This window comes from Motacilla alba, chromosome 11, assembly GCF_015832195.1.
Source record: "Motacilla alba alba isolate MOTALB_02 chromosome 11, Motacilla_alba_V1.0_pri, whole genome shotgun sequence".
NCBI lineage: Eukaryota > Metazoa > Chordata > Aves > Passeriformes > Motacillidae > Motacilla > Motacilla alba.
This window is the reverse complement of record NC_052026.1, coordinates 12,228,595-12,256,123: the sequence shown is the minus strand read 5'-3', so window position 1 is coordinate 12,256,123 and position 27,529 is coordinate 12,228,595. Positions and strand designations below refer to the sequence as shown.

At 37.9% G+C, this 27,529-nt stretch overlaps 1 protein-coding gene across 5 annotated transcripts in view; it reads left to right on the top strand.

Moving 5' to 3' along the window:
* Nucleotides 1–27,429, top strand: part of SLC7A6 (solute carrier family 7 member 6) — a 40,772-nt gene extending 13,343 nt beyond the window's left edge. For 3 of the 5 annotated variants that reach the window (XM_038147850.1, XM_038147849.1, XM_038147853.1), the window contains exons 2-10: nt 5,568–6,131; nt 10,032–10,157; nt 11,930–12,074; nt 14,537–14,660; nt 22,506–22,609; nt 23,640–23,736; nt 24,394–24,543; nt 25,229–25,412; nt 26,581–27,429. In XM_038147850.1, coding sequence (XP_038003778.1) covers nt 5,609–6,131; nt 10,032–10,157; nt 11,930–12,074; nt 14,537–14,660; nt 22,506–22,609; nt 23,640–23,736; nt 24,394–24,543; nt 25,229–25,412; nt 26,581–26,675 — 1,548 coding nt within the window. In that variant the 5' untranslated portion in view covers nt 5,568–5,608 and the 3' untranslated portion in view covers nt 26,676–27,429. Of the gene's footprint in view, nt 1–7; nt 1,581–5,567; nt 6,132–10,031; nt 10,158–11,929; nt 12,075–14,536; nt 14,661–22,505; nt 22,610–23,639; nt 23,737–24,393; nt 24,544–25,228; nt 25,413–26,580 lie in introns of those variants that run through there. The other 2 variants (XM_038147852.1, XM_038147854.1) reach the window with 2 other exon arrangements.
* Nucleotides 27,430–27,529: the final 100 nt, after the last annotated feature.

The following is a 27,529-nucleotide window of genomic DNA, read 5'->3' as shown; positions in this document are numbered from 1 at the left end:
TTTTGCTTCCTTCCCCGCTTTCCTTCAGCTCCCTTCACCTTGAGGGAAGGCGGGCAGGGAGCGGCCTCAGTGCAGGGGCTGCGGCGGGAGCTCCTTCCCCGCGGAGCATCTGGGGCGGCGGCTTTGGCGCCCGGGCTGCCGCAAGCGTGCGGTGGTAGGCGCGTGAATGCCGTGTGTGTTTCTGTATTGCCTTTAAAGGGCGCCCCGACTCTGACAGACCCCGTCTGAGGCGGGTGCCCGCAGCTACTTCCTTCCCGGGGCTGTGTGAACCTCGCTTATTTTATCAGGAGAAAGAGGGTCACCACCGCTTGTGTGGAGCGGAGCGGCCTCCGAGAGTAGCGATGACAGCTCTGGAAATGCCCCCCTCCTGCAGCGGGACCCCTCGGGCGGGCGGCCGCAGCCCCTGGGGCCACGCTTATGGCGACTCGAGGGTGGCTGTGTGAAGCCACGTGTTCCTTCAGTGCCTTTTGGTGGTGGGTGCAGAGAATTATCACTGCTCTGTTAGCGAGCTGAGGCAGGGCGCTGAAGTGAGACCCTCAGGCCAGCACACCTTTTCTTGCTGACGTTTAGTAGTGATTTTGGTTGTTTTATGTGTTTTTAAATGGAGGGTATTAACTACGATCTGATCAGGTGCGGTTGTAAGTGCCACCTAAAGAGTACACATGGGTGTAGCGTGTGCCTTTTGGTGTTGTTTTTCCTCCTTTGAAGAGGTTTCTGCTTTTCTGCCCCAGCATGAAAAATAAGGTGAATTACTTTAACAAACTCTACGATTGTTCCATCTGTCTTTACCTGGGGCTTATTGTATAAATTTCACCAGATGTTCCTCTCACTGCAGCATCTTTGTGCACTCCCAGCCTAAATCAAGACTGATCAAAGTCCCTGCTGGGAGCTTACTTCTGATTTTTTCCTTGGAAATATGAAAATAATTAAAAATAAGAAAACCACGAAAATATTACTTACTACCATATTGATAAACTATCAAGTGAAAAGACTGTCATAGTAACTTCTCTTTCATACTTTTTTACATGAGAAACATACCTTGCCTTTTTTTTTTTAACAGATGTTACAACCAATGCTATTTGATCAAAAGTTTGTTGGTAGGATTTCTTTTTTATTGTGCTAAAGATGGTGTGCTTGTATATGCAAGTACAAAATACTTGGTTGAACAGATCTTTACAGTGGGAATTGTTTTTGTTGCACGGGCTTCCTGTCTGTTAAGCGTATATATGGTAGGGCAGTGATTCTTCTCTCACCAGAAAAGGAAAAACATGTCCTAGACAAACTCTAAGCCTTTCCCATGTAAATGTTCAGACTATGAGGTGCCTAAATATATACATTGCAATGAATAAGCCTTTGCTCTGTTGTTGCTTAACTCCCTGAAGACTTTGATGCTGTTTTCCTGTATAGAACAATCTTGAATATTGCTCATAGGGCCAGTCATTGTGTTCAGAAATAGGAACCTTACATCTGGTGTATGTAAACAGCCAATATAAAGCTGTGTTACAGTGAGAGTTGTTTTATGCAATCAAGAGCTGAGGAAGACAGAAGCAAGAGCACCAGAAATCTTTGCTAATGAGCAGGTATTGTATAAAAGCACAGCAAACACAGTAAGCTTTTAGCAGTTTGGTACTTCACCGTGGTCATTAAATCACTTGCAGGTTCATCCCAGGTCGAACAACTGACGGGTCTTCTGCTCAGTGGGAAAAAGGGGATCCTGGCAGATGGTTCCTCTTTCCCTCCCCTTAAAGGAGGGCCACCCGGTAATGCAGTGTTAGTACATTGCTGATTGCATGTTAACCTTCATCAGCTTCTCTGGTACCTGGCTGCAGTGTGATCAGCCTCACCAGAAGATACATTTTTGGTGAAACAGTGAAGTGATCCTAGTTTCAGGTCACTCTGAAACAGGTTTCATATCATAGCTTTCTATACCAACAGCAGCGTCATTTCCGTTAAAAAAAATAAAAATCTACAAATATCAGCAAAAAGATTCCTCACAGCTGCAGTGATCAGCAAAAAAAAAAAAAAAAAAAGAGTTGAAGACACTGTGTTGCACAAGGGTGAGCGATGAGGAAATCCACATGTTGGTTAGCTTATGTGGGGGCAGAACCCTGCATTAGCCATAGCACTCCTGTGGTCAGGCTTTGGCAGCAAGAGAGATTGTTCTGAAAGTATTTTTAGCTGCAGTATATTAGAATTATTGTATGTTAGAAAATGTATACTATTTGTCTCTGGTTCTCCTCCTCTGAGCCTCTTTTCTGTTTCCACTGAAATAACGAAGAATGGATTTTGATATATGTGATTTTTCTCTGACATAGCTTCAGTTTTCTCTAGTCTCTGCTTTCCCTCTTTCTTGGTAAGTTTTTTTCCAATTGGTCAAAGCTGCAGATTCTGATTCCATTTAAGATTAAGTGAAGTACTTGAGAGAAAATACGTGCCAACAGTTTTGATTTTGTCCAAGGTGGTATAACACATCACGTGGGTCAGGCAAACAAGCAATTCCTGCCCTGAAGGCTTTAAAAGGCATACAAAACAAACAAGACTAGGGAAGAGAATGAAGTATCAAATCTTCATTGAGCTGTTGTACACACCTTCAGGCAAATCCTAGTTGTTGGCAGATTCCTGAAATTGGGAATAGCAAAAGCAAGCTCAGAGGGGAAGAAGGAGAATTGGGGGACAAAAGAGTCTAGGCAGAGAGACACTGTGATTGTTCTTTCCAGGGTGGAGATAGTAGGGCAAGAAACAGTCAAGGTCATAGGTAACAAAACTATAGAACTGCAGTCACGTGCTGCTCACTGAGGTGGATGCATTTGAAGGGTGCCCGAGTCTGTAGTTGCAGGTAATTAAATGCACCTCTGAACTCCAGACCATGAGGTAAATCTATCATGGTTACTCTTTGTGCAAAACTGGCTCTGCATTAACACACCAGGTTTGTTGGGATTTGAATTATTCAATTGACTTAAATCATCAAAATGCCTGAGTATTCCAAGTAATGTGTATGCTTCTGATGAATTTGTACTTTGGAAGGTGTTCAGGAAGAAATGAAAATGATGATTAGGATATGTGAGTAAGAAATCCTAAAGCTGTGTAGTTACCACCAGAATGGTGTTTTACATTCATGATCAGTTCTTAATATATTTATGCAGTTTTTTCCTTTTGCTGTAAGGGCTGAAAATTAACATGGCATGTTTTCAAAAGGTAGCTGGATGTCGTAATAATAGCTGTAGTATTCTTGTTTTTTCTGCTGACATTTCTTCAGGGTGAATTGCCTTCTAAAAAATATTTGCAGCTAGTGTCCTGTCCCGAGTTCTTTTCATGGAAATGAAAAGACCCAGTTTGGAGTTGAATTATATTTTTATAATGTGAAGTTACAAGTGGTCTTACAAGTGGTTACAAGGGTCACAAGTGTTCTTTTAAATCCACTTCTTACAGCCAAATTAGTCATGAAAACAACTGCTTTATTATTCATTCTGCTGTTTTGTAGAGCTTTCTGATGATTGCACCATATCTATAATTGATTAATGATTATATGTATTTACAGATAATAACTTCCTCTTGTAAAGCAAACAAATAATCTTGTAACTTTATAGAGCATGTGTATTTTTGAAAACTTTGCTCTACTACACCACTAATGCAAAGTCAGGCTGTAAGTGGTTGCAAATGAATTTGGCACAAGGTAGATGGAAGAATAAATAACAAGAGAAACAGGTAACAACTGGTGCAATCAGTTTACTTTGCTTTTCCTTTGCAGTTTTGCTGACTCTCATCTGTAGAAACTGCGGGGATGCCTCTCTTCTAGTTAATTTTGTTGGAGGTGCCTCATTATAATACTCAAGCTTTTAAGTTCTGAAATGGCAGTGATTAGTTTCTGGAAGTTTGAAAAATTTTTGTTTGATTATAAGTGTGAAATTTGATGTCTTCTGATGTATCTGTGATATTTGATGTTGACTCGTATAAATGATAAAATGTGTATTTAGTAATTAGGCTCCCTAATTTATTTGGAGTATTGAGAGAAAAATAAACCAGAAGGCATCCGACTAAACAAATTGCATTATTTGCAATAATGCAATCACTTGTGATTATCACAAAGTGATAATAATCACTTTGCATTATTTAAAAGAACACAGTATCTAAAGATTCATGAGTTGGAGATGAATGATGTAATATTTTTCAATGAAAAATCTGTACTCCATTTCAATAGAAGTTACTTCTTTAATTGATGGAAAAGAATCTTTGTAATTTTCACATTTTCATTCTAGTTCAGGAATGTCCGGTCAGATTCTCTGTGCTTTAGTATACAAGGTGGCTTTATGATAGAGGAGGAGTATTCTCTCAGAAAGGTGTGCCTGCAAGAACTTGTATGTTCATATGTTACTAGATGTACATGTAGTTTGGGTGACTGCATGTTGACCTTTCAAAATTCCCATATTCAGGGTTTTTGTTGTCTCAGTTGACAAGTTTATTGTTGCAATTAGAAAAGCTATTGTAAAATTACTGTTATCCCCAAAGAAGGACAAAATCCATCCCACACTAGATTAGCTGCTTTATTCTAATTGACCCAGATTTTCAATTTTTTTTTTAAATTCTACAGTAAAATAGCTGAAGTATACACTAAAAGTTTAATCAGGGGCAGGGCAACTGAATAGTTATGAAAATAATTCTGGTAGATATGTAGGGCCTGGTTTTTTTATGCAACTAATATTCTAGTGATCTAACACTTGTGTAAAATTGGTCTGTTGGGTCTTATTCAGAATTATCAATGTCTTCTTGAGCTGAGAGATTTTATTAGCAGTAACTTGCTTTTGGAAGGCGTGGGAGCGTTTTCTGGAGACTTCAGAAGAAGATGGCTCTTTTCCAGTCAGTCAGTTAGTTCTGAAGCCGAGGAAAAAAGCTAATTTCTGTGTCCTTAGATACTGTAAAATACATTTGCTAATGGAGAAATTTAGATTGAAACTACGGTGGGTTTTTATGTACAGTCTGTACTTTTAGATAGCTGAGTGATGAGGCAGTGAGATCTGGATACAGAGTACTGCAGAGGGAGCGAGGAGCTGTGGTGTCAGTAGAGGTCAAGGGTTGGATCAAGGGCACAGTGGAGTGAGTACCTCTGCCTGTGGCCCTCAGTGCATTGATAACACGTTACTAGATCACTCATAAATTACCTGTGTAGGCACACTAGTTGGATTGGTGGTTTTAGTATCGTAATACATCCATGTTCATGCTTAGAACTTCCATCTTGGTCTTATGGTGCCTCCTTATCTGTAACATGTCACTGTCCTTTCTGGTCTTTCTTCTGGTCTTCTCAAGATACCAGTCCTTTAATTCTGTCCTTCCTACAGTTTTGTTTGTTTGTTTTTCTGATAGTAGCAGTTCCTCTTTCATTCTGTTATATAGGAATTTGTCTCTTGGTTTGTCTAGGTTGGTTCTGATGTTTAACTGTGCATGAATTTGACTTTGTGTAAAAAGAACCAAACATGAAGCAACAAAAGGAAATATCTTAATTTATATTTTGTAATAAAGTCCTGGGATAAAAAAAAGAAATAATGATTTCAGCTGTCTATATTTTGTTTCAGATTGTGATTTGGAGTCGTGGAGAATTCACAGTCTTTCCACAATGGCAGAAAGGACAGATTATACAAAATCACAAATTTCACTGGCTGAATACAGCCCCGTCAATAAATCAGAAAGGACAGATCGAAGTGGAACAGAGGATGGAGACCAAAATACATTGCAACTGAAGAAAGAAATATCTTTAATAAATGGGATAAGCCTTATAGTAGGCAACATGATTGGTTCAGGTATCTTTGTCTCGCCCAAAGGAGTTCTTATCTACAGCAAATCTTATGGATTGTCTTTAATAATTTGGGCAATTGGAGGGATATTTTCAGTCTTTGGAGCTCTCTGCTATGCTGAACTGGGAACCACTATTACAAAGTCAGGAGCCAGCTATGCATATATCTTGGAGTCTTTTGGGAGCTTCATTGCTTTTATTCGTTTGTGGACCTCACTCCTGATTGTTGAACCAACTAGTCAGGCAATCATTGCCATCACCTTTGCTAACTACATAGTTCAGCCTTTCTTCCCTTCTTGTGACCCTCCATATGTGGCTTGTCGTCTGATAGCAGCTGCTTGTGAATGTAAGTATTTCTTGAAAGTTACTATGGTAAGTTTTTATCCAGGGTACGTTTTATTAAAACATCTTACCCACACTCAGAGTTGGTGTGTACTGGATCTGAAATGGTTTGAGTTACAGTGGGGAAAAGAACAATTCCAGCATGAGAAACTTGCAGGTGTTCAGTCAGTGAACGACTATTTTCTCATTTGGAAGCAGAACCAGGTATTGAACTCTTCCAAGCTTACTTACTGTCAAAAATGGTATATACATCTCCTATGAGAGAGTTATTTCAAATCAAACCTCGGGATACTGTTGGTGTGGTCTTAAGAGCTATTGCAGAATGGCTCTTATGCTATAAATTCTGATGTATTTTGGTTTGCAATAATTTCTCAATGGTTACATGGTTCAGTTACTACTCTGGTTTCAAAAAATCATTCATTCAAGATTATTCTTTATGCTTGGGATTAACTATAAGATCAGTACAGCAGTGTGTGTGGTAAAGCTGTTTTGAAAAGTGGAAATTTTGTCTGTACATAAAATTGAAATATTTGTATTCATATAGCCAGCTCTGTTAGTCAATATAGAACAGCTGCCCACACACTTCAAACTAGGACTGTTCTGCTATCAAAAGAATGAAACTGTATGATTGAATTGTGTGTCTTATTTAATTTTAGGTGTTTCCTATTAGAAAGTGTTTAAATACATATTTTACATTTCCAGTAAACAGTGAAAACTCTATTTCAGCAAGTGTGTAGGACAATGCTTTGTGATGTACTGATCCATCGCCATGTGCTCTGGAGCCTGTCACCTCTATTGACATGATTTTGTATCAAAAAGCTAACACAGAACTTGGACTCTTTTACTGCCAACAATATGCTGCAAGGATGTGTGCTGCTTCTAGCTGGTTCCTTTTTGAGGCATCTTTTGGAAGAGCTCTGATGTTTCTTATTAAGTTGTCTATAAAGGATGAGGAAAGGGAAATGACAGAGCATGTACTTTGGATATTTGACCTCTGTAACTGGTTATGATGATTGCAGCTTCCCCTTCCATTTTTGTTTTTTTTTACTATTGTGGAAGCATTAACATGCTGGTTGAAGACCAGGTAGGGGGAAAAATAATCACAAACTTCTTCCAGGAAATCTGTCAGTTTAATCAGTTCTGTTCCCTCCTTCTTCCAAATGAGTGAAGGGCCTGTAATGTCATGTTCACGTTCCTTAAACAGGTATTGTCCCAAGGTATCTTGGCACAAATTAAGGAGTGTGGGAGAACCTGCTCTTCCATTTAAGGTATCTCCTCACTCTGAGGGCAGTTAGCTCTCATAAAAAGGAGTTGGTTAAAAAGCAATAAATTAAGACAAAGTGATTAAATTAAAATTATTATGTAGTAGGTCTAGACAAACACTGTGATGTCTTCTACATAGGCTGCTAATAAAGAGGATTTAGCACCTCTTTTTTTAGTGGAGACACATGACAGCAGGATCACTCTCAGGCAGGTGGAACAATTTAACAGTCTGGTTTATGGTTTAAATGCTTGTTCTGCCCTGTTCTGAGTGTTAGTACTAAGACTCACCCCTGCTCTACAGCTTCATTTAGCTGTTAAAACTTAGACTTCTCCCTGTCTTGGCACTGCTGATGTTGTTTGTCACATCCCTAGCTCTGGATATGATTAATCCCTTAATAATGAAGCTGCTGGGAGTGGAAGTCTGCACATTGGTTAGGTACAGATTGTATGTGAGACTGGGTGGATTTGTTGTGGGGTTTACTTTTAGTTTTGTTTGTTGGGGTTTTTTTTTAATTTTAGTAATAGCAATACTAGAGCTAGTGTGAGAACAGTCTTTGTGTTATACAGCATTACTTTGACAACCATTTTGGCCGTGGGGTGTCATCTGGTGCTACAGAACTAAACTTGACAGTTCTTAGAAACTTTAAGTGGCTAAACAATAATTAAGTTGAAGAAAACAGTATTTTTAGCAAAAGAGAGATGTGGCTTATTCAGAATATTGATAATCTTTCTTTTTTTTCCCTTATTAGGTATCAGAGTATCATTTCATCTCAAGTAGAGACCAAGCCCTAACTCACTAATAATAATTAATCCCCATGAAAGTTGCTTAAAAAAATATGGCAGAAATAAATCCAGCAAGTCCCTAAACCAGTCCCTAATACTGAAGAGCAGAGACTGAGCAGAGTTGGTTTTTTTCCTGAGGGCTCTTTGGGAGCTGCAGCAGTCCTGACTTTTGAAATTTGATACGACTGGGTTTTTTTTCCCCCTCATCCTGCCAGGCTCAGTTGAACCTCATCCAGCTCGTCCAGACTGTGTAACATAAGAGTGCCATACTTATCTGATCATTACGTTTCTTTTGTTAGCTTTTAAAAGTTACTGTTTTCAATTTGGTAGCTGTGCTAAGATCATTTTTATCTCAATAGTATCGTGGTAATCTTGGATTATGGGAAAGGAAATAATATATCACATCTTTTTATATAATATTCATTTACTGCTACCTTACTCCTGAAACAATCAAGTTTATTTTTTATTTATATGCATATTTAAAATACGCAGTACAAGAAGGTTCTATGGAGATAAAAAGTACAGTGGTATATAAACACTTTTTCACTAGCTAGAGAGAAAAGTGAGATTTGGGAGAAATACTGTTTCCAATACAGAAGTTTCAATTATATAGTGATAATTTAGCTAAGAAAAATATGTACCAGATTAGGATTTTGTTAAATTAAGAATACTGAAGATACTGAATCCTATTCAATATCCAGCCCTTGAGTTCAGGCAAAGGTTGTCTGGCTCTCCACTTCAGAGAAAGGTAATGAATGCATAAGCAAAATGTTGAGAGTCATGAGAACTGTCTTGGGGAAGTTGATCATGTGAGTAAGTTTAGTCAGCAACTACAAAATATTTGTGAGATCTGAAAGTCTCATTTCAAGTTTCATTGCAATCTTGTGAAATAGGTCTGACTAATTTATTTTGGGATAGAGGACTAAAGGCATTCAGAATACTCGTTACTTCCTACCAGTTTGTAAAAATCCAGACTGCTGTTGTGTTAGCTGTAAGGCACGTGCTCTTTAGAGCCACAGAATGGTTTAGGTTGGAAGGGACCTTGGAGATCATCTCATGTCAACTCCCTGCCATGGGCAGGGACACCTCCTACTATCACAGGTTGCTCCAAGCCCCATCCAAGCTGGCCTTGAACACTTCCAGGAATGGGGCACCCCCAGCTTCTCTGGGCAACCTGTGCCAGTGCTTCATGACCCTCACGAGGAAGAATTTCTTGATGACACCTAGTCTAATCCAATCTAATCTAATCTACCTTCTTCCTGGTTAAAGCCATTACCCCTTGTCCTCTCAGTACATGCCCTTGTAAAATCAATATGTTCTCTCTTCATTATACAGTTCAGGAGAACTGGAAAAGGGTATTGAATCACCTGTAAGCATACTTAGCATTCCAGCTACTCCATGGATGTTGAACTCTTCCTCAATCTAACAACGAAGCATAAAGAAACCTTTTCAACCACTCTTTTCATATATTTGCCCAAAGGAATTTCTAGATAATCTTTCATTTATTAGAACAATATTGGTACATTGAAGTGAATTATTTCATGTAGCAGTTTCTTTAGTTTCAGGGTAGTTGCAGAGTACAGCTGATGAGAGGTAACAATAGGAAAATGGGCATGTAATCAGAGAACAGGAAGGTATTTCCTTCTGTCTGTTGAAACAGTGCTTAAAACATCTGTTTCCTGCTGTTTTGTTGGAACCAGTGTGTTTTCAGTACCTATGTATTTGGCTTAGTTTAACCTAAGTAATAGTATAACAAGCCAGTGCATATTTAGATTACAATTAAAAGCTTTGAAAAGTGAGCTAAACTGAGCATTGTTCAAATAGACTTTTAATTTTTTCTTTTTTCTTCCTTCCCTAGGTCTTTTAACATTTATAAATTGTGCCTATGTTAAGTGGGGCACACGTGTGCAGGATATATTTACTTACGCTAAAGTTGCTGCTCTTATCGCCATCATCATCGCCGGACTTGTTAAAATCTGCCAGGGTAAGCTTGTAAAATTGTAGCAAAGGTTTGTGCTTATCAATTAAACTGAGTGACTGATCTAAGGACTGTGAACTACCTCTGCATGTTTTATGAAGTGCCTCAGTAAAAAAAGTATAATACACCACCTTGAAAATACCAATCCTAACCAATGTTAGGATTATCATGATACTGTGTCATGAGATATCCATCTTATCTCAGTTGACTTTGAACTTGGTGAAAGAAGGTAATTGACTGCTCAGCAATGTTGTGTTATTTACAGCCTGCAGTACAGAATTAAAAAGGAAGTGAAAACAGCAATACACAGAGACAGCAAAATACAGTGGGAGTGGTGAAAGTTATAAATTTCTCTAAGGAACATCTCTACTGTGAGATAAATTGAATATTTTTTTTTACAAAATGAATCTGTGGCCTGAAACTGTCTGAACTTAAGGCACAAACGTGCTAGGAATACGTAGGTAGATTTGTGAAGCTACAGCTCTGTTTTTGCTCAAACCCTGAGTTCTGTTATAGCTGTTGAGAATTAGAAAGTGTATGTGTTGGGCATTGTGCCTTCAAGTGAAGAGAAATTCTGAACTTAGTTTTGTTCTTAGCCCTTCCTTTGGGAAGAATTTGTTGGTGTGTTAGCTTAAGAAAATTACCCTGCATTCAAAGCTGCCATAAAGGGCTGTCATTCCCTGGCAATCTGACAATTTATGTCCTTTGCTGTAACTGGTTATTGTTGAAAGTTCATGAGCAAGATAATTACAGTGAATCAATCAAGAATGTGCATATGTGAGCACCAGGTTTAGTCCTTAGCACATCTGCCCATCCCTTGTTTCGTAGATACCAAGCTTGTTCACATCCAATTTCCTTGACGTTGCCTCCATTTTGTGGTCCTAACTCAGCAGTTACTCCACCTGTGTCTGTGCCAAGGGAGTAGCAATGTGTGATTGGGATAAAAAATAGAAAAGAGAAATAAGTAAAGATATTTTAGAGGCTTCAAATATTACAGTTTTAATGGAGTCTAAACACTTAAGGATGAATAGTATAGGGCAGGTTTTGGAGTTGCACAATAACTTGTCTTTCTGTTTTTGGTGGTTTTGTATGTTTGTATATAGAGCGAGTCTGAATATTTTAAGCTGTGATTGATGAACTTGTCTTGACTTGCTTACAGTCAAAAGATGGCACAAGTTTTCCCAAATACTGGTCCAGAAACCGCACATACACTTTTAGCTTGGAAAAAATTTATCTTAACAGGAATACTTTATAATCTGTTAATTTTTCTCAGTTTTCTATGATTAGTAGCAAAATCTTAAACATCCCTGTAGGTGTTTGTGTGGGGTTCTTTTGTCATAGTTATCTAAGTCACTTGTAATCTTTGTTTTCTGCATAGGCTAAATGTTTGAAAATTTAAAAGGATATAGAAGAATTGAATGGGTTATTTTCTAAATATATATATGTTGTAAACCCCCACACTTAACCTGAGTACTGTCATTGCCAGTTGTTCATAGTTTAGTCTGAACTTAATGTTCCTGAATTTCTTGTGCTACTGTGGACAAACCAGGTGGTTAATTGTAGAACAGTATTATACACACAGAATAATTCATAGTACTTTTAAAAGCCATGCTTATTCTCGTGGCTAAAACTTGTAGTAGAATTGGAAAAAAGTTCTTAATAAGCAGATTTGAAGGAGTTAGGGTTTTTGAGGTGTTTTTTTTAATTTTGTGGCGCATGGAAAAATACTACTTACTGTATTTTATTATCCTGTCCTTCATTGCATCTTTTCCACACAGGACACACATGGCACTTTAAGAACTCTTTTGAGGGATCCTCTACTGATATTGGAGAAATCTCCCTTGCATTATATTCCGCCTTGTTTTCTTACTCTGGCTGGGATACGCTCAATTATGTAACAGAAGAAATCAAAAACCCAGAAAGGTAAATTATTTGAGCTTTCTAAATGGGGATGGTTCCCAAGTTGCTGGGTTTGTGGCTGTTATTCACTGATAAATTCTGAGCTTATACAGAAATGAGTAGAACTGCTCTACTGGTGAGGCTGTGGATGGCCACCAGCAGAGATTTACTAAACTCCATTAAAAGTGACAAAGAAATTAAAACACAAGAACAATTAAGTGTAGATGATTGCAGGATGCTGTATTCAGTGCTAGATAAGCTTTCAGTTCAAGATGTTGTTACAATTTATTATAATAGGTGTCATTGTTGCAGTGGTACCTAAATGTTGCCTGTGTTTATCTGTGCAATCATTCTGATTTCATATTTAAGAATATTCATATTTTCCATGAATTTATACTCTAAAAGTGTGACTGGCTAATCTTGCCCAGTTGTGAGTCTCTAAGCAGATACCTTTATGTTAGAACAGAATCCCCTTTGATAATTTTTGCATCCAGATGGCTGTAGCTGAATGATAAAGAAGAATGAGATGGTTTTTTCATTTTCCCGGCTGATTTTGACTTCTGCAGTTTATTCCCTTCTTTGTTGGATGTTTAGTTTTATGCTGGGCATTTCTCTAACCAGGAAAGCTATCTATTAAAAAAGTGGATAAGTACTTTAAAGAAAACCTAGCTATTTTTAGTTAGATTGAATTCCAGTCTGACAGTTTGTTTCTTTAAATCCTCTTGCAAAGATTTGATACACATAGTCAGAAGGCAAACATTTTGTATTTTCATCAGTCATTTGGTCCCTCAAATCATGGCATTTTTTCTGCTGAAAAGCTTCTTTTTTGAATATTTTTGCAATGCCTTTCCTTTCTAGAGTTAGTATAGTGTTCTCTGTTATCATTTGATAGCTCTTCTGTTAGATGCATTGTTTTGAAAAACGGTTTTTCTCACAGGATATTTAGGTGATGAAAATTTCTTCATAATCATTTGCTCTAGATAGGCATCAGCGCCTAATACAAGCTTCATTCGTGGTAGAATAGTAGCTGGTAAAGTGAATTTCAAATTTCAGCTTTCTGCATTGACAGATCTTGGGAATAATGAGGTATTCCAGACTTGTACAAAATTACTACAAGAATTACATATTTTTCATGTTCACTTGCTTGGTAGTGCCCTCATGCCTGTCCACCCAAAAGTTGCAATCCACAAATTATGTTTGACATCGTCCCTTGGCGTTAATCTTGGATGACGCAAAGTCCTTAAAATGCAGTTTCAGATTTTTGTTACATTGTGTAATATTTCTGAATTAAATGCAGTTTTCTGCTTCTTTTTCTTCTCTGTGCTGGGATTCACTGGTCTCACTGTGAGTGTGCAACCTGAAAGAAGAGTCAGAACTCCCAGTTACTAATTTACTGATTTATATGAAGGACTGTGGGCTAAGTTTGTTTTTCTGCTTCCATGGCAGCAGACAGAAACAGCTGGACTTCTGGGCCTCAGGAAGTTTTTGAGGAAACTTTCATAGTTTCAGTCAGACTGATAATTTCTGTGCTTTGGGGTTTTGTTTTTTGAAGGTTTTTTGTTGTTGTTATTGAAAACAATGTTCATGGCAAATGCACATCAATGTCACCCTGCTGTGTTTGATTTCAGACTGGGCAAATGTGACAGTAACACTCTCAATTCTGCTTCCCCGTTTGAACATTTGAATATTCAGGTTTGAGGGAAGAATTAGACTGAGAAAAGCCAAAGCCTAACATGAGAAATGTGTTTCTGTGGAGCTGCACACTCAGGGCTGTGAGTTTATCTCACAGTTAACTCTTACCTGCTCACATCTGGAGGCTAGCAGTTTGCTGTTACTCTTGACTTGTTTTTGTGTAGCTTTCTAGACCTGTGTCTGCTAATAGGACACACCACATGCTGGGGCTCACAGCTGTCCAGCAATTTTAGATCTGCGCCTCTGTTGTGCAGCCCAGTTAGTTTGTTCTCTGCAGTGATGAGTGCAGATATGAAGAGCAGGGGTTTGGTTTATAAATCTCCCTGCATCAGTTCCAGAAGTGCGTGCTGAAAGGACAGCCCCATTCCCCAGGCAGAAGGAGGGCAGTACCTCAGAGCTCTGCCTCTTTGGGTTCTAAATGTGGTAATTAACATGGACATTAGGAAATTATTTAAAGCATGTAAGTTTGAAGGCTGTTACTACAGATGTGGAAACCTTGAAGTTAGAGTGTTTGAAGAGCAGTTGCAGAGAATCCCTTTTTACACATAATTTAGATTCTAAGTTACCATAAAAATCTGGTTTTTTTCCAGTCTTCTGTATTAGAATTTCTGGTTATAAAAGAAACCAAACTCTGATTCCAGAGATACCTTTTTTTTGAAATATTTATGCTGGCTTTATTTCTTTTCTCTGTATTGTAAATGATACAAATAAATATCTTTAATCTGTTACTAATGTAATTTTTCTTTTTCTGCAGTTGTGGGTTTTGGAGTTTTGGTATTTTTTTTGTCTTACAGGAACTTGCCCCTGGCTATCGCAGTGTCTATGCCAATTGTGACTATTATCTATATTATGACCAATATAGCTTACTATACAGTGCTGGATGCTCAAGCTGTTCTCGCTAGTGATGCTGTGGCAGTGGTAAGTTGTCCAAGTGTTACAAGTGAGTGTTTGAGAGGCTTAAAAAAATCATTGTAAGGGTATGAGCAAAAACCGGATTCTCTGTGTGGTGGAAAAGAGTTTTATCCTCAGTGGAGTCTTTAAGAAGACTTAGAGCATTGTATTCAGTGGATGAATGAAGAAAGGAGGTGAGATTTAAGCTATTAAAAAAAATCTGATGAAAACGAGGCATTTTCATCTGCTCAGATATTCTGCATGTGATACAAGATGCAGATTGCTTGTTGCCCTTTATGTAGTTGGTGCAAGTTGGTGTTGGTTGAAAATTACATTGATGAATTTTTAAAGAAACATGGTAATAATATTGCTTCATTTTTGAGTCTCTGGTGTAATCAAGCAGCAGTTACATTTCAGCCTCCTTGTTGCTATTTTGGGAAGAAGTGAAGTGGCTTTCTCCTTTTCAGTGAAGAGGCTCTGAGCTGTGAAGGGGTGGAGTGAAGCTATTTCCAGCTTCGGAATGGACTAAAAGTTCTGGGTAAAAGAAGTATGAATGTATCTTTCCAGATCACATTGTGTGCTGTTTTTCTTGGTGGCTGTGAGGCAAAAGAAATCATACCAAGGGGTTATATGGGAAAAGAGGTTATAAAATGCCCTCCTTTTAAAACACAATTGGCTTCATGTGGTAGAGTCCCAGTGTTGGGGCTAAGAAATGGATTTTTTAGACCATTTTTGTTGAAGAAATTTAAGTGATACAACAACAGCCAGCTTAAAAGTTCTGCAAATGCTCTTCAGATGATTGGTAATCATGTCAAATCACTCACTTTTTCAGTGATTGCTGTCAGAGTTTCACAGCTGACTTCTGTTTTACCTCCTTATGAAAACCCTTACAAACTTTTCTATTAACTTTTATGCAGATGAAAATTATTCTGTAGCACAAACACAAATAAAGAAGAGCAGACATTTTACCTCATCTTTCACTGTTACTTAACAACCTTTTTTATGTTGTTTGAGACTACTATTGTGTTTTTGGTCTGTGAAAGTGGCAGCTGGCTCCACAAGCACTTTCTGGGCTGTTTTGTCTCCTGACAGGAAACATACTGGCTGCCAGTGCACAGCTTGGTGCCCGCTTCCTGTGCTTGGTCATGTCTGTGGGTCTTGATTGAGTTCCTACAATAGGTGATGTTTGGCAGCTTACTTCTTTTACTTGGAAGAGCTAAATCTGGTTGGAGCAAACGGTTGTCCTGCATAGCCAGCTGTCATCTTTCTTGGAGCTGTACAACTTTGTCAGCCAAATGGGGATAAAGAGGATGACTTCAGTTGCATCTTTGAATATCACCCTGTGAGTCTAGGGTAGATCCATCAGTTCACTCTGGTGCTCTCATATTCTAGAGCAGGCTTGCTTTGCTTTGCCATGCGCCCTCAGTGAACTGGAACGTGGGAGGCTGTGTGTTTTAGCTGTTTTATTCTTCTTTGGTGTAGTTTAATAAGTGTTGAGTATCTGTTTTCTAACTGAGTTCAGACAGAAATTTTAAAGTTCTTCTTAGACCTGTTGGGTATTACTTCTCTTCCTTCGTTGGCTTCACTGGATTCTTTTCTGAAAAGGGAAATCTGTTTGTCCTTAGCCATCAGTGTCATGTTCCTCTTCTTTGCTTGCATGGACACTTCCCAGTAAAGTTGCTTTGGATGAAGAGCACATTCCATACCTTAAAACTGAAGAATGCTTCATTAGGGGCAGGCAGTTGCTTTTAGAGGGAGAGTTGTTCAGTAGGTTATTTGCCTTCTTTCTTGGAGCTAGCTGTAACTCACTGCCAATGCAACACTTCCAATGGCAGCTGCATGGAAGTTCTCTGGCTTTGGAGTCCAAGCTGAAAAGCTGAGCTGAACTTGACAATGCTATATTGTATTTTCAGGATGAGATAGGTAAGAGTCTTGGGAAACACTGATCCCTTGTTCTACATCTAGCTATGAGAGATGCTAAGAAGAGGATAAAGACCTAAGAAGGTTTAGATCAAATATCTTCAGCACCTCCATGAAAATATAAATGGAACTGTTTTACTGTTGGAGCTGACATTGGAAATTGTAATGTGGGCTGTACAGAAGAGACAACTTACATGCAAGTAGGAATGCAGTATATTAATGCAGCAGAGTAGTGCTGTTTCTCTTGCCATAGGATTGCATTCAGTGACCTAAAAATGAAGTGGGAATTTTATGCTGGACTTCTTACTGCACTGGTACCTTTTTCTCCCAGTAAAGATGTTGACAATAATACAACGAGAGAATTATGTCTGTTTGAGTAGAATTGATCAACAGCATGGAAATTGAAACAAGAATTACAGACATTTAAATAGTTTTCTTTTGTACCTTAACAATTTTCTGGGTTTGGTTGATGGGCACTCTTTCTTTTAATATATGTGACATTAAATCTAATTTGGTCATTGGGGAGGGATGTCATACAGTATCCTGACAATGTAATCTATGGCAGTGGGAGAAAACTTCTGCTCAGGTGCTTTTTTTTGCATGAGCAGCTTCCTGATTGCCATAAATCAAGTGTTTGTTTCTGTTAGGCAATAGCACCTTAGAGTCCTCGGAAGCTCAAAATTAAGAAAACATACTACAGTTCTGAGTACCAGATCTTCCTGTAATGTGGGAATGTATTTATACTTCACCTCAAGAGAAACTTCAAAGCAGAATTAATTGTGTTTCCAAAACGCCAGTCAGATTGCTCATATATATATATATATATATATATATATATATATATATATATATATTCATATATATCCCCTTACTGCTCTGTATGATTTTTCATGTAAGAATGTGAATAGAACTTGGTCTGCAAAAGCTCCTGGGGAATAGAATCTTGAAATGAATTACGTGAAGAGGCTCTGTAGATACCTTTTAAAATTTCCTAATAGAAACACCTCATAATCCTTGGGTATTTTTTTGGTATAAGCTTCTTATTCATCTTAGGCTACATTCTCTTTGCATTTCTCCATTTGTCCCTCCAGTCAATACTGCGTGGTGCTTTGCCAGCCTCACATGTGCTTGTGACTCCGTATGCTCTCGGTGTAGTCTGACATTTTTTGTGTGCCTCTAAGTACACTTCTAATGTGCAGCTAAGTGTGATGAAACAGTTCTCATCTTGTGATTTGTAATATGAATGTGGGTCTTGCTACTCATCTGTGCGCCTGAATTACAGAGTGTGAGGCAGTATCCTGTGTATTTTGCTGTGGCAGCTCTTGATGCTGGAATTTCTGCTGCTTTAGTTCAACCTGTTTGTACAGAACTGATGTTTGGACCTTTAAAAGGACAAAAAAGTGTTCTTGCAAACCATTCACAACTTACCAGCTGATGATCATGAGATCAAATTAACCCAAGACAAAAATAAAATGTAGTTTATTCAGTCATTCATTCATTGAAACAAAGCTGTAATTCAGTTTTTGACCATTCTTCTGGGAGTAATGTAACATTTTAGTCATGATTAGATAAGGGCAGTTCAGCTGAGAAGTGCATGGCTGGAAAGACTATTCCTTCATTATTATTCCCTGATGTTGGTTTGAAAAAAACAATCAAAACTGAAGGGAACAATTCCAGCTGCATGTCCTACAGTGTGCATGTATCCATGTGTACCTTACATATTCAATGGATGGGAGGGCATAAAAGAACTGTATCTGTAATTGCAAGTGTTGCATCAGCACTTCTCTGAATTCTCTGTTTCCAAGCTGTTAGAAGCAGTTATATTCAAGTCTGGACTACAGGATTTGTCAGACTATAGCAGAGATGACAATTTAATTTCTTAATCCTTCTTGCTCTTTAGACTTTCTCAGAAGAATCCTGAGATGATATCCATCCCCATAGTGGTGGCTTTCTCCTGTTATGGTGGACTAAATGTTTCTGCTTATAGCTGCCTCCAGGTAGGCTCCTCTGTCATCCTCCACATACCTTTGTGAATGCTCTAGTCTTTCCTTCATTGCCAGCTCATTTGTTTTTATAAATGCACTTCACAGCTCCCAGAAGTAGTGGTAGTTAAAGTAGAATTGGTGAGGAGCTCAGCTCAAAGCCCAGGTCTGGCTCATTTGTGGAGGATCCATGGCTGTACAATTGTGGCTGTAGCAGAAAGCAACCACTAACTCTTCTACTTTTCCCTCCCCCTTTCCCTTCTTGATGCAGTGCACTCAGTGTGCGTGCTTGATAACTTGATTTCGTGTTGTACTTTTCTCTACCCTGCCTTCTTATGCAAAATAATCCTCTGATATGCATGCAGTGGATGTTTCTTGTGGCTGCTTTTACTTAGACTTCAGTAACTCTTCTAGCAAGAAACACTGTGGAGATCTTTGGGTTTGTCTTTGTTCACAAGAGACTACAGCTGAGCTTTAAAGAAGACATTTCTTGGCATCCGTTAAAATGAGGGTATTGAAGGATTTATAAATTTGTACTCAAGTGTCTGAGTAGTAGCAATGAGCTTGGCTGATTTTTGTTATAAATGAAGGTGAAACACTGTCACAAAATGCCTGCCTAAAGGCAGGTGGGTCTTTATGTTCATGTTAAGCTGGTTAATATCAATAGACAGATTAGGCAAGCTTCGGGTATCTTTCAACTTTGTTTTGCTGGAAGATCATTTTGCAGGCAAATAGATCTGCTTAGCAATCCAAGCTGAACTTTTTTTAGATGCTTTTCAATTAAAATAGTCTTTTGTATTGCCTCACCTCAAGTTTAACTCTTGAAGTTTCTCCACCCTTTGCTCTGTCAGGAATCCCAACTACAGCATTAGAAAGTACATTGGAAGTGACAGTGTTTGGTAGAGGTTGTCACTACATTACTCTCTTTTTTGAAGAGTCTGGCTTGTACAGCTCTAGGGAAATCACTTATTTAGGCTGTGAGCTGGATCAACAGTTGATGTAGAACATAGCCTGCATCCAGAATACATTCACTCTGTAGCATTTTGGTCTGTATATAATTTGTGGGGTTTTCGGTTCATATGAATTAAATGTTGTTTTCCAAGATGTGTGGAACAGTATTAGTATCTCCTAGAACAATTGGATATGCATTACAGGATGGAAATAGCCTTTGAGTTAGTCCTGCACCTGTCATTCACACTGGCCCATTTCCAGATGTTTCACAAGGAAATAGAAAATGTTTGCAAAGAACATCTTTGGGGAGAAAAAATTTCTCCAAATGATACATTAGCTAATTTGCATCCTTCAGCATAAGATTACATTAATAGGTTTTTTTCTCTTTTCTTTAGCTTCAGCTGTTAATATTACTTATCTAAATGCTTACCCTTTAGGCAATTTTACTAAACATCTTAATTCTCTAACATCTTGTTCTGTAGCTTAACTTTATATATTAAAACAAAAAATCCTCCAGGAGTTTTGTGTTTGGTAATTTCACTTATTGTTTGGCTTCAGAAATCAGCAGTTCAGGTTTAAATATTCCTTTAACATATTACAACAATTGCTTACTAGAATTTTCTTCTTGTCCTCATTCTTGTTCTGGAGGACTTGTCTTAATTCATTTACTGGATCATAACAAATTACATTCTGCTTCGGGGGACTGGGTTTCTCAGCTGCATTTAGATGTGATAGGGATCTGAGAGAAGCACTTTGGGCTCTAGGAATTATTCTGTCTTGAGCACCAGAAATATAAACAGTAATGTAAATTATTACTTGCAGTTTCAGTTGGCTGGAAATGTAATCCATGGTATACAGATCACATTTCTAATGGTGTGGCCTTTTGCTAAATTAATGTTCTGATTTCAGCATTGAGTAGATACGTACATGGACTAGTTCTTTTATACTTTTCTTATGTTATTTTTTGTAATATCTGTAGGAATCTGTATGCATTTTTCCACCCATGTTGAAGCTCCATTTTGAGGGAAGCTGTGCTAAGATGGATAAACTAAAATAGCTCAGGAAGAGAAATGCCTTTCTGAGAACCAGGGTGACACAGTTGATGCATTGACTCTGAGCCTTTAGGCAAGGTTCCCTTGAAGTGATTATGTGGTTTTGCATTGTCCTTTAGCAGCAGGAAATACTGTCTGCCTTTGAGACTCAACCAAATTACACAAAAGGATGGAATATATTTTGCTTTTTAGTGTTAATGATGGAACACAGCAGAGTTGGATTCTGACCCATAACCTGGATAATGTGCTGGACAAAGCATTTTTTCAATGCACACAAAGAACAGGAAACTATAGCTGGCCAAGCCTTGGTTTATGTCAGTGAATTTCTCAGCATTTTGTGGCCTAAAGATTGACATTATTTATAGGGTTTTGTCTCATGAAATCAAGCACTCATGTAACAAAAAAATCCCTCCAAATCAACTATATTAAATCTTTCAGGCTTTTTTGACCTACAAAAACATTTAAGAAAACAGATTGTAGTGCTATTGATGATCTGGTTCCTGGAGTAACTAAATCAGAATTTGACCACTGTTAAATAGAGATAACTTCATATGGTACAGATAAAGGCCAGTTCTGAGTGTTTATCACCTTTGCTTGAGCTGATTAGCTCATAAATGTTATGATGAAGACCAGTGAATTGAAGGGGAGGTCAAGAGCAAGGTGTTTAAAGATATTAAAGTACTACAAACTGAAGAAAATTTTTATAATAGACAGACCTGCAGAAAGCTGACTTACTATCTATGCTTTATATGTCTGAGGATCTTGAAATTTAGAAAGCAAGAGAGAGATAAGAAAGTGATTTAGAGAAAGGTTCATAAAAGGTTTAGATTACTGCTGCTTGCTAAGATGTAAAATGTTCAAATCTTTGTTTAAATACTACTTATACATGAGTATGTACCTTTCTGTTTCCTTAAATAGTGACTTCATGCTGTCTAATGTAGACATGATTCTTTTGCTACTATGACTGTTAGCTTGCTTCTGTAAAAGAAATGATGGAAGTGATTTAGTTATGTGTAGGTAGGCTCGGGATGGGTAGGAAGGCTTCCACCAGTGTCCTCTGAACACAGTGTGAGGGCATTTCTGCCTAACTTCATGCTAGTGTCCAGATATGTACAATGCTCAGGCCGAGATGGGAGGTGGAATAGCTGTCAGTCTGCATGAATTAAATTTCTTCATGTTTCAAATCTGTTGTCTGATACAAAGTCTCTCTGCCTTTTTTCTCAAGGAGGTTGAACAGAATAGACCAGGACAGTATATTGCAAATTATTACCCATTTTTGTTTTAGATCCAAGATTGCTGGCAATCAGTGGCTCTTACCACTTGCTGTGAAACTTCGATGCTCCTGACTTCTTGGTTTCAGAGCTCTACCATGGACAGTCACCACAGTTTCTTGCAGTATTGTCTAGCAACATCAAGTATTGAGCAAGTGATAAGATCACTTGCTCTGTTATTTGCCAAGTTGTGAGAGTAGAGTCCAGAGGCCCTGCCAGTGGAGCTAAGGAAAAAGATGCTGCTTAGGAAACTGCAAAAAAAGGAAATTAAAGTAGATTCCTAGAATAGAATCTATAAACAGTGGCTGTGATGATGGCAGTGGTTATTCACTGCAATATGGCACTTCCCTGTTTGGTTAGGTAATATTTTTAGTAATCCAAAGAATGTTCACTTGTGCTCTGTAGGACAGTTAGATAATAAAATATATTAGGATTGGGAAGAAAATTCTCAAAACATTTTCTTTTCCCTTGTGAGCAGAAAATATGACTTCAGATGCTTGGCTAAAGAAGTTTGTGTTTATTTAGAATCCATAAATAAATAAGACAACTGTGTGATTCTTTGTGCTGCATTATGGACTGTCCTTACTATGTTACTATTTTTTCATACAAGTGTATTACAAAAGCTCTGATGCCATTGTTTCACATATTCTTTTTTGCAGATATTTTCATGTTTCCTTTTCTTTTCCCTTTCATCAGACATTTGCCGACAAGATATTTGGTATATTCAGCTGGACAATTCCCATTGCTGTAGCCTTTTCTTGCTTTGGTGGACTTAATGCTTCAATTCTAGCATCATCAAGGTAGTGCATATCTCTTTCAGTTTGACAAATGTTCATAAGTCTTTTTACATGTTACTGTTTTGCTGATCTATTATGAGAGAGGCAAAAATACTTTTTTAACTGAACCTATCATGAATAGCCACAATAAAACCACAGATCTAAATAAACCTCTGTGTGTGTCTGTATGTACAGCCTGAACACTGCCTTGTTTCCCCAAAGCATTCCTGAGCGTATGCAGAGCATAATTATAATATCAAATTAATTTTGTCTGTGTGGTGAGTCCTCAGGCCTTCTGATTGTTTGCATCAGCTTTCATTTTACTTAATAGAATAGCAAATTTTTGTTTTCAAATGTATTTATCTAAAACATACTGACCTTTTAAAATCAGTATTTTAAAACTTTTTACTTGGAAAAACCCTAAAAAACTTGCTACTGCTATGAAGCTGCAATCAGAAAGCTTAGGGTACTGTGTAGAACCTTTTCTTTGAGCACTGATTGTGGATGTAACTAGCAAAAATTTTAAATAGATTTATTCAGGCATTTTAATATTCTTCCTATCCATTGAATGAATTTGCAATGCCTCTTTTGAGAAGAAATATGATCATCTGGTGAAGCAGTCAATATAGAAGAATTGATAATAAAATTGTGTGTTTGTTTTTTGAGTATGTGATTGAGTGACATCATTTTAGGGACCTGGCAATCTCTTCTGGTTGGCATTGAAAACTGTTCTTCCCTAAGTTGGAATGTTTTCAGTGCTAGCTTTTAGAATTTCGTGAAACAATAGAAATTTGTTTCAGTTACTGTAGATATTGCCTATTTTACCTGTAGGATGATTTTTTTTTTAAAAAATGGTTGTTAACAGCATGTTTCTAAAAGCTTACCTACCTTTCAATTGTTGTTGTACAGTACATCTTTATAAGAAGGTTCCAGTTTAAAGGACAGAAATTCAGTGTTGTAAATATTTACTTTGACTGGTGTTATTCTTTGATTTTCTGTAATATATTCTCTCTTGCCCACGGTTTCAACATGTGTTTTACTGCTTTTCTTTCAGGCTATTTTTTGTAGGATCTCGGGAAGGTCACCTTCCTGATCTGTTGTCTATGATCCACATAAAGAGGTTCACACCTGTGCCAGCTCTGCTCTTCAATGCAAGTTATTGCTTTTCTTTTCAACTAATTAGATGGGACACACAGCACAGCTTCCCTCAAAATGGAGCTTCAACACAGGGCTAGAAAAATGTACACAAATATATATGTATAAAAAATAACATGAGAAAAGTATAAAATAACTAGTCCATGTACGTGTTCTATTTCATGCTGAAGTCAGAACATCAGTTTAGCAAAAGGCCATGCCATAAGAAATGTGTTCTGTTTACAATGGATTGCATTTTCAGCCAGTTGAAACTGCAACTAATAATTGACATATTGTATATAAAATATTTCTGCTGCTCAAGACAGAATAATTCCTATTGCCCAAAGTGCCTCTCTCAGATGCTTATCACATCTAAATGCAGCTCAGAGAAAACCCAGTCCCCTGAAGCAGAATGTAATTTATTGTGATCCAGTCAATGAATTAAGGCAACTTTTTCAGAACAAGAATATGAATTATTGAAAGGAAAACTTAAAAAAATTCACAAGAGATAAAATACACTATCATCAAGGTGATTGCTGAGAAAGTAATTTTTGAGGCATAAAATTATGGCAGACACTAAGGAATATAAGGTGTTACTTAAAGGCAAAAACCAGGATAAACAGTAAGTTTCAAATCTTTGGGTTTAGATTCTTAGTCTTGTTCTTTTCTGACAGTGTTTTATGACCCTTATTTACCTGGCTGTGGAAGATGTCTTCAAGCTGATTAATTACTTCAGCTTCAGTTACTGGTTTTTTGTTGGTCTCTCTATTGCTGGGCAGTTATATCTACGTTGGAAAGAACCAGATCGGCCAAGACCTCTTAAGGTAATACTTATTACACAATTGTTGAAAATCCCTGCCCTCCATATAACATAAAAGTACTGTCTAAAATCTGGACCATACATGTTAAGTCGAAAGGTTACAGATTGATCAGGACATAGTGTGGTTTCCCTTTGATGTTGTACTGTGAAAGTTAGCTTGTCTGATAGGTAGGAACAAGAGATTGTTGTGTCAGTACACTCTATTATTATATGCTAGTTCAATAAGTACCCTTTCTGTCGGCCCACTGGAGAATGTCTCAATAGCCTAACATAGTAGTTAGCCTTTTATCTAGCAGCAGAAATCTCTGACTGGAAATGCTCAAGTTAAGTAACTCTGTGATCACCTTTAGCTCCAATGGTGTCTGATCCTCTAATAAACTCATACTTTGATACTCTACTCAAAAAAGTCAGTAATTCTTGTTTCCTGAGTTTTACTGGTTTTGTCTAAAAACACTTCATGCCACTATGCACAGCAGTTACCATACTTGATTACTTTTGCAATATTTAGCAACAGTTCCATTAAAAATAATTATGCAATTTGCTTATGGTCCTAAATAGCCAGATATACGAGAGGAAGAGCAGAGAATTTCACAAAGGGGGTTTCAGAGAGAAAAGTCTGTATCATAATGTTTTTAACTACAGACAGTGAATATTTCATTAACATTGTGTTCTCTTTTTTCTGTCTGCAGCTGAGTCTGGCTTTCCCAATAATATTCTGTATATGCACAATATTTCTGGTGGTAGTGCCACTCTATAGTGACTTTATAAATTCCGTGATTGGAATTGCCATTGCTTTATCTGGAATTCCATTCTTTTTCTTGGGAGTCTATTTACCTGCATCAAGGAGACCTCAATTTATTAACAAGATCATGGGTAAGTTTCTTTGTTAGCTGGAGATGTTTTTAGGAAAGAGGAAAATTAGGTGACTCTTGGTCTGTTGATGGAAAGGGTCGTGGGGTTGACCCGGCTGAGTAGCCAGGGCTGGCTCATCAGCACCCCCAGCAGCACGAGGGACAGAACAGGAAGAACAAAGGTGGGAAGACCTGCTGGTTAAGTCAAAGAAAGTTTAGTAAGTGAAGAGGGGAAAAAGCCCTGCGGCTGCAAGAGCAATCAGTCACACATCTCGCAGGCAGCCCAGTGTGCAGCCAGTCTCCAAGCAACAGCTGTATGGGGAAACACTCCCACAGGCAAACACTTCTTGCTCAACCCTTTTCTATTGCTAGGCATGACACCAGATAACATGAAATAGCCCTTGCATAGTTTGGGTGTTCTGGCCATCCTCCTGCCAGACCTCCTGCCCTCTTCCATCCTGCCAGCTGCAGCAAGAGCTGAGTAAGAGGAAAGAAAAGCCTTGAATACTCTGCAAACACTGTTCAGCAACAGCCAAAACATCAGGAAAAAGTCTTGATTTGAACCAAGACTGATGACTGTAAAAAGTGTGAACATTCTTGGTAGCACAAACTGTCCAGCTTTACTGAATCAGTTACTTGAAAACAGATTTTGTGTCAGTAAAGAATGGAATTTTGCCTTCTGTTGAATTACAGCAGTTAAATTACACAAATTTCAATTTTTCTCCATCGGTGCTCTTTTGTTATTGTCACTATGTGAGACAGCCATGATGAGGGATGTGGTAAGGAAGGTTAATAACATAGCCTGACCCTAAAAGCAGGATGTGGTGCTGCAGTAGTAGAATGTATGTAAATACTCAGTAATCATGTAGCTTTCCCTGTGTGCTATTAGTTTTACTTTCTTTGTTCCATCAATTTTACTCTCTTAATTATAGAGAAAAAAGATTTTACTTCAGTTACTTAGCAGAACACCCTAAGGTGCCTAAGAAGCAGAACACCCTAGGATATCAACAGAACAGTTTAAGATTCTGTTAAAAATAAGTGGGACACAGTTACTGTGCTAGCTTTTATTGTTTGTTTCCCTAAAGAGAGGTGAGACAGCATTCCTGACAGCTTTCATTAGTCAGATGTGTTTTGTAATTAGCGTGGAGAAAGGTGGCTGTTGTTCTAATCTATCTCCAATTTCTCTGCAGATGCAGTCACACGAAACATGCAGCTGCTCTGTTACTGTGTTTTAACAGAGATGGACCCAAATGAGGAAAAGAAACCAGAAATCAAATCCAAGTAAAGTTTGAAGCCATTACAAGAAGCAGGAGGGAGAATAAAGGAAATTACACAAATGAAAGGGAAGAGCTGGAACTGGAAGACACAGAAAAACTGTTTTCGGTGGTCTTTCAGAAATGCTGAAAATGTTCTTACATGCAGATGGATTCCAACATGGATCATGCCCTTGTGTCATCCTCCTAAACTGTGGCATGTTTTCAAGGCAGGTTTTCATTGGATAATGATTACCTACTCATTACCTACTCACACAAGCTGTGTGTCAATACTGTTTCTTCTTCAGAATTGGTATGAAAATGGTAAGAGCTAATGGATCAAATTTGATTTCTGCAGAACCAGGTGGTGAAGTAATGCATTATTACATCAGACTAAAACCCACTTTGACTCCAAAGACGAAGTCATTTCCAGCTTAATTCTGATGGATGCTTGCATGAAATGATTTGCTGTACTATCTCAGTTATTTTCCCAGAAGAAAACTGGTCACAACAAACTACTTCATTTTTTTTTCTTCCCCTGATGATAAATTAAGTTCTGCTCCATTATTTATAGACTGAACCAACCTTTCTCCCTTAAAGATTTTATTCTGTACGCTACATGGAAATGTACCCGACTGTGGCAAGGATTTAATCACTAAGCACCTTGCCACTGAAGATTTGATTAACGGTTGATTTTTTTTCTTGTTAACTTGTTAGTACTTTGTAAATTTCTGCTAGGTTTTATGAAACTTCCAAAATTAAAATGTTCAGTTTGAAGCCTGTAAACATTTATTTGTGAACTGTTTCAGTGAAGACACAGTAGCTGAGTTACTGCATCAGTCAGAAAATTCCCTTTATAAATTTCAGTGCTGTTCACTAGAAAGTG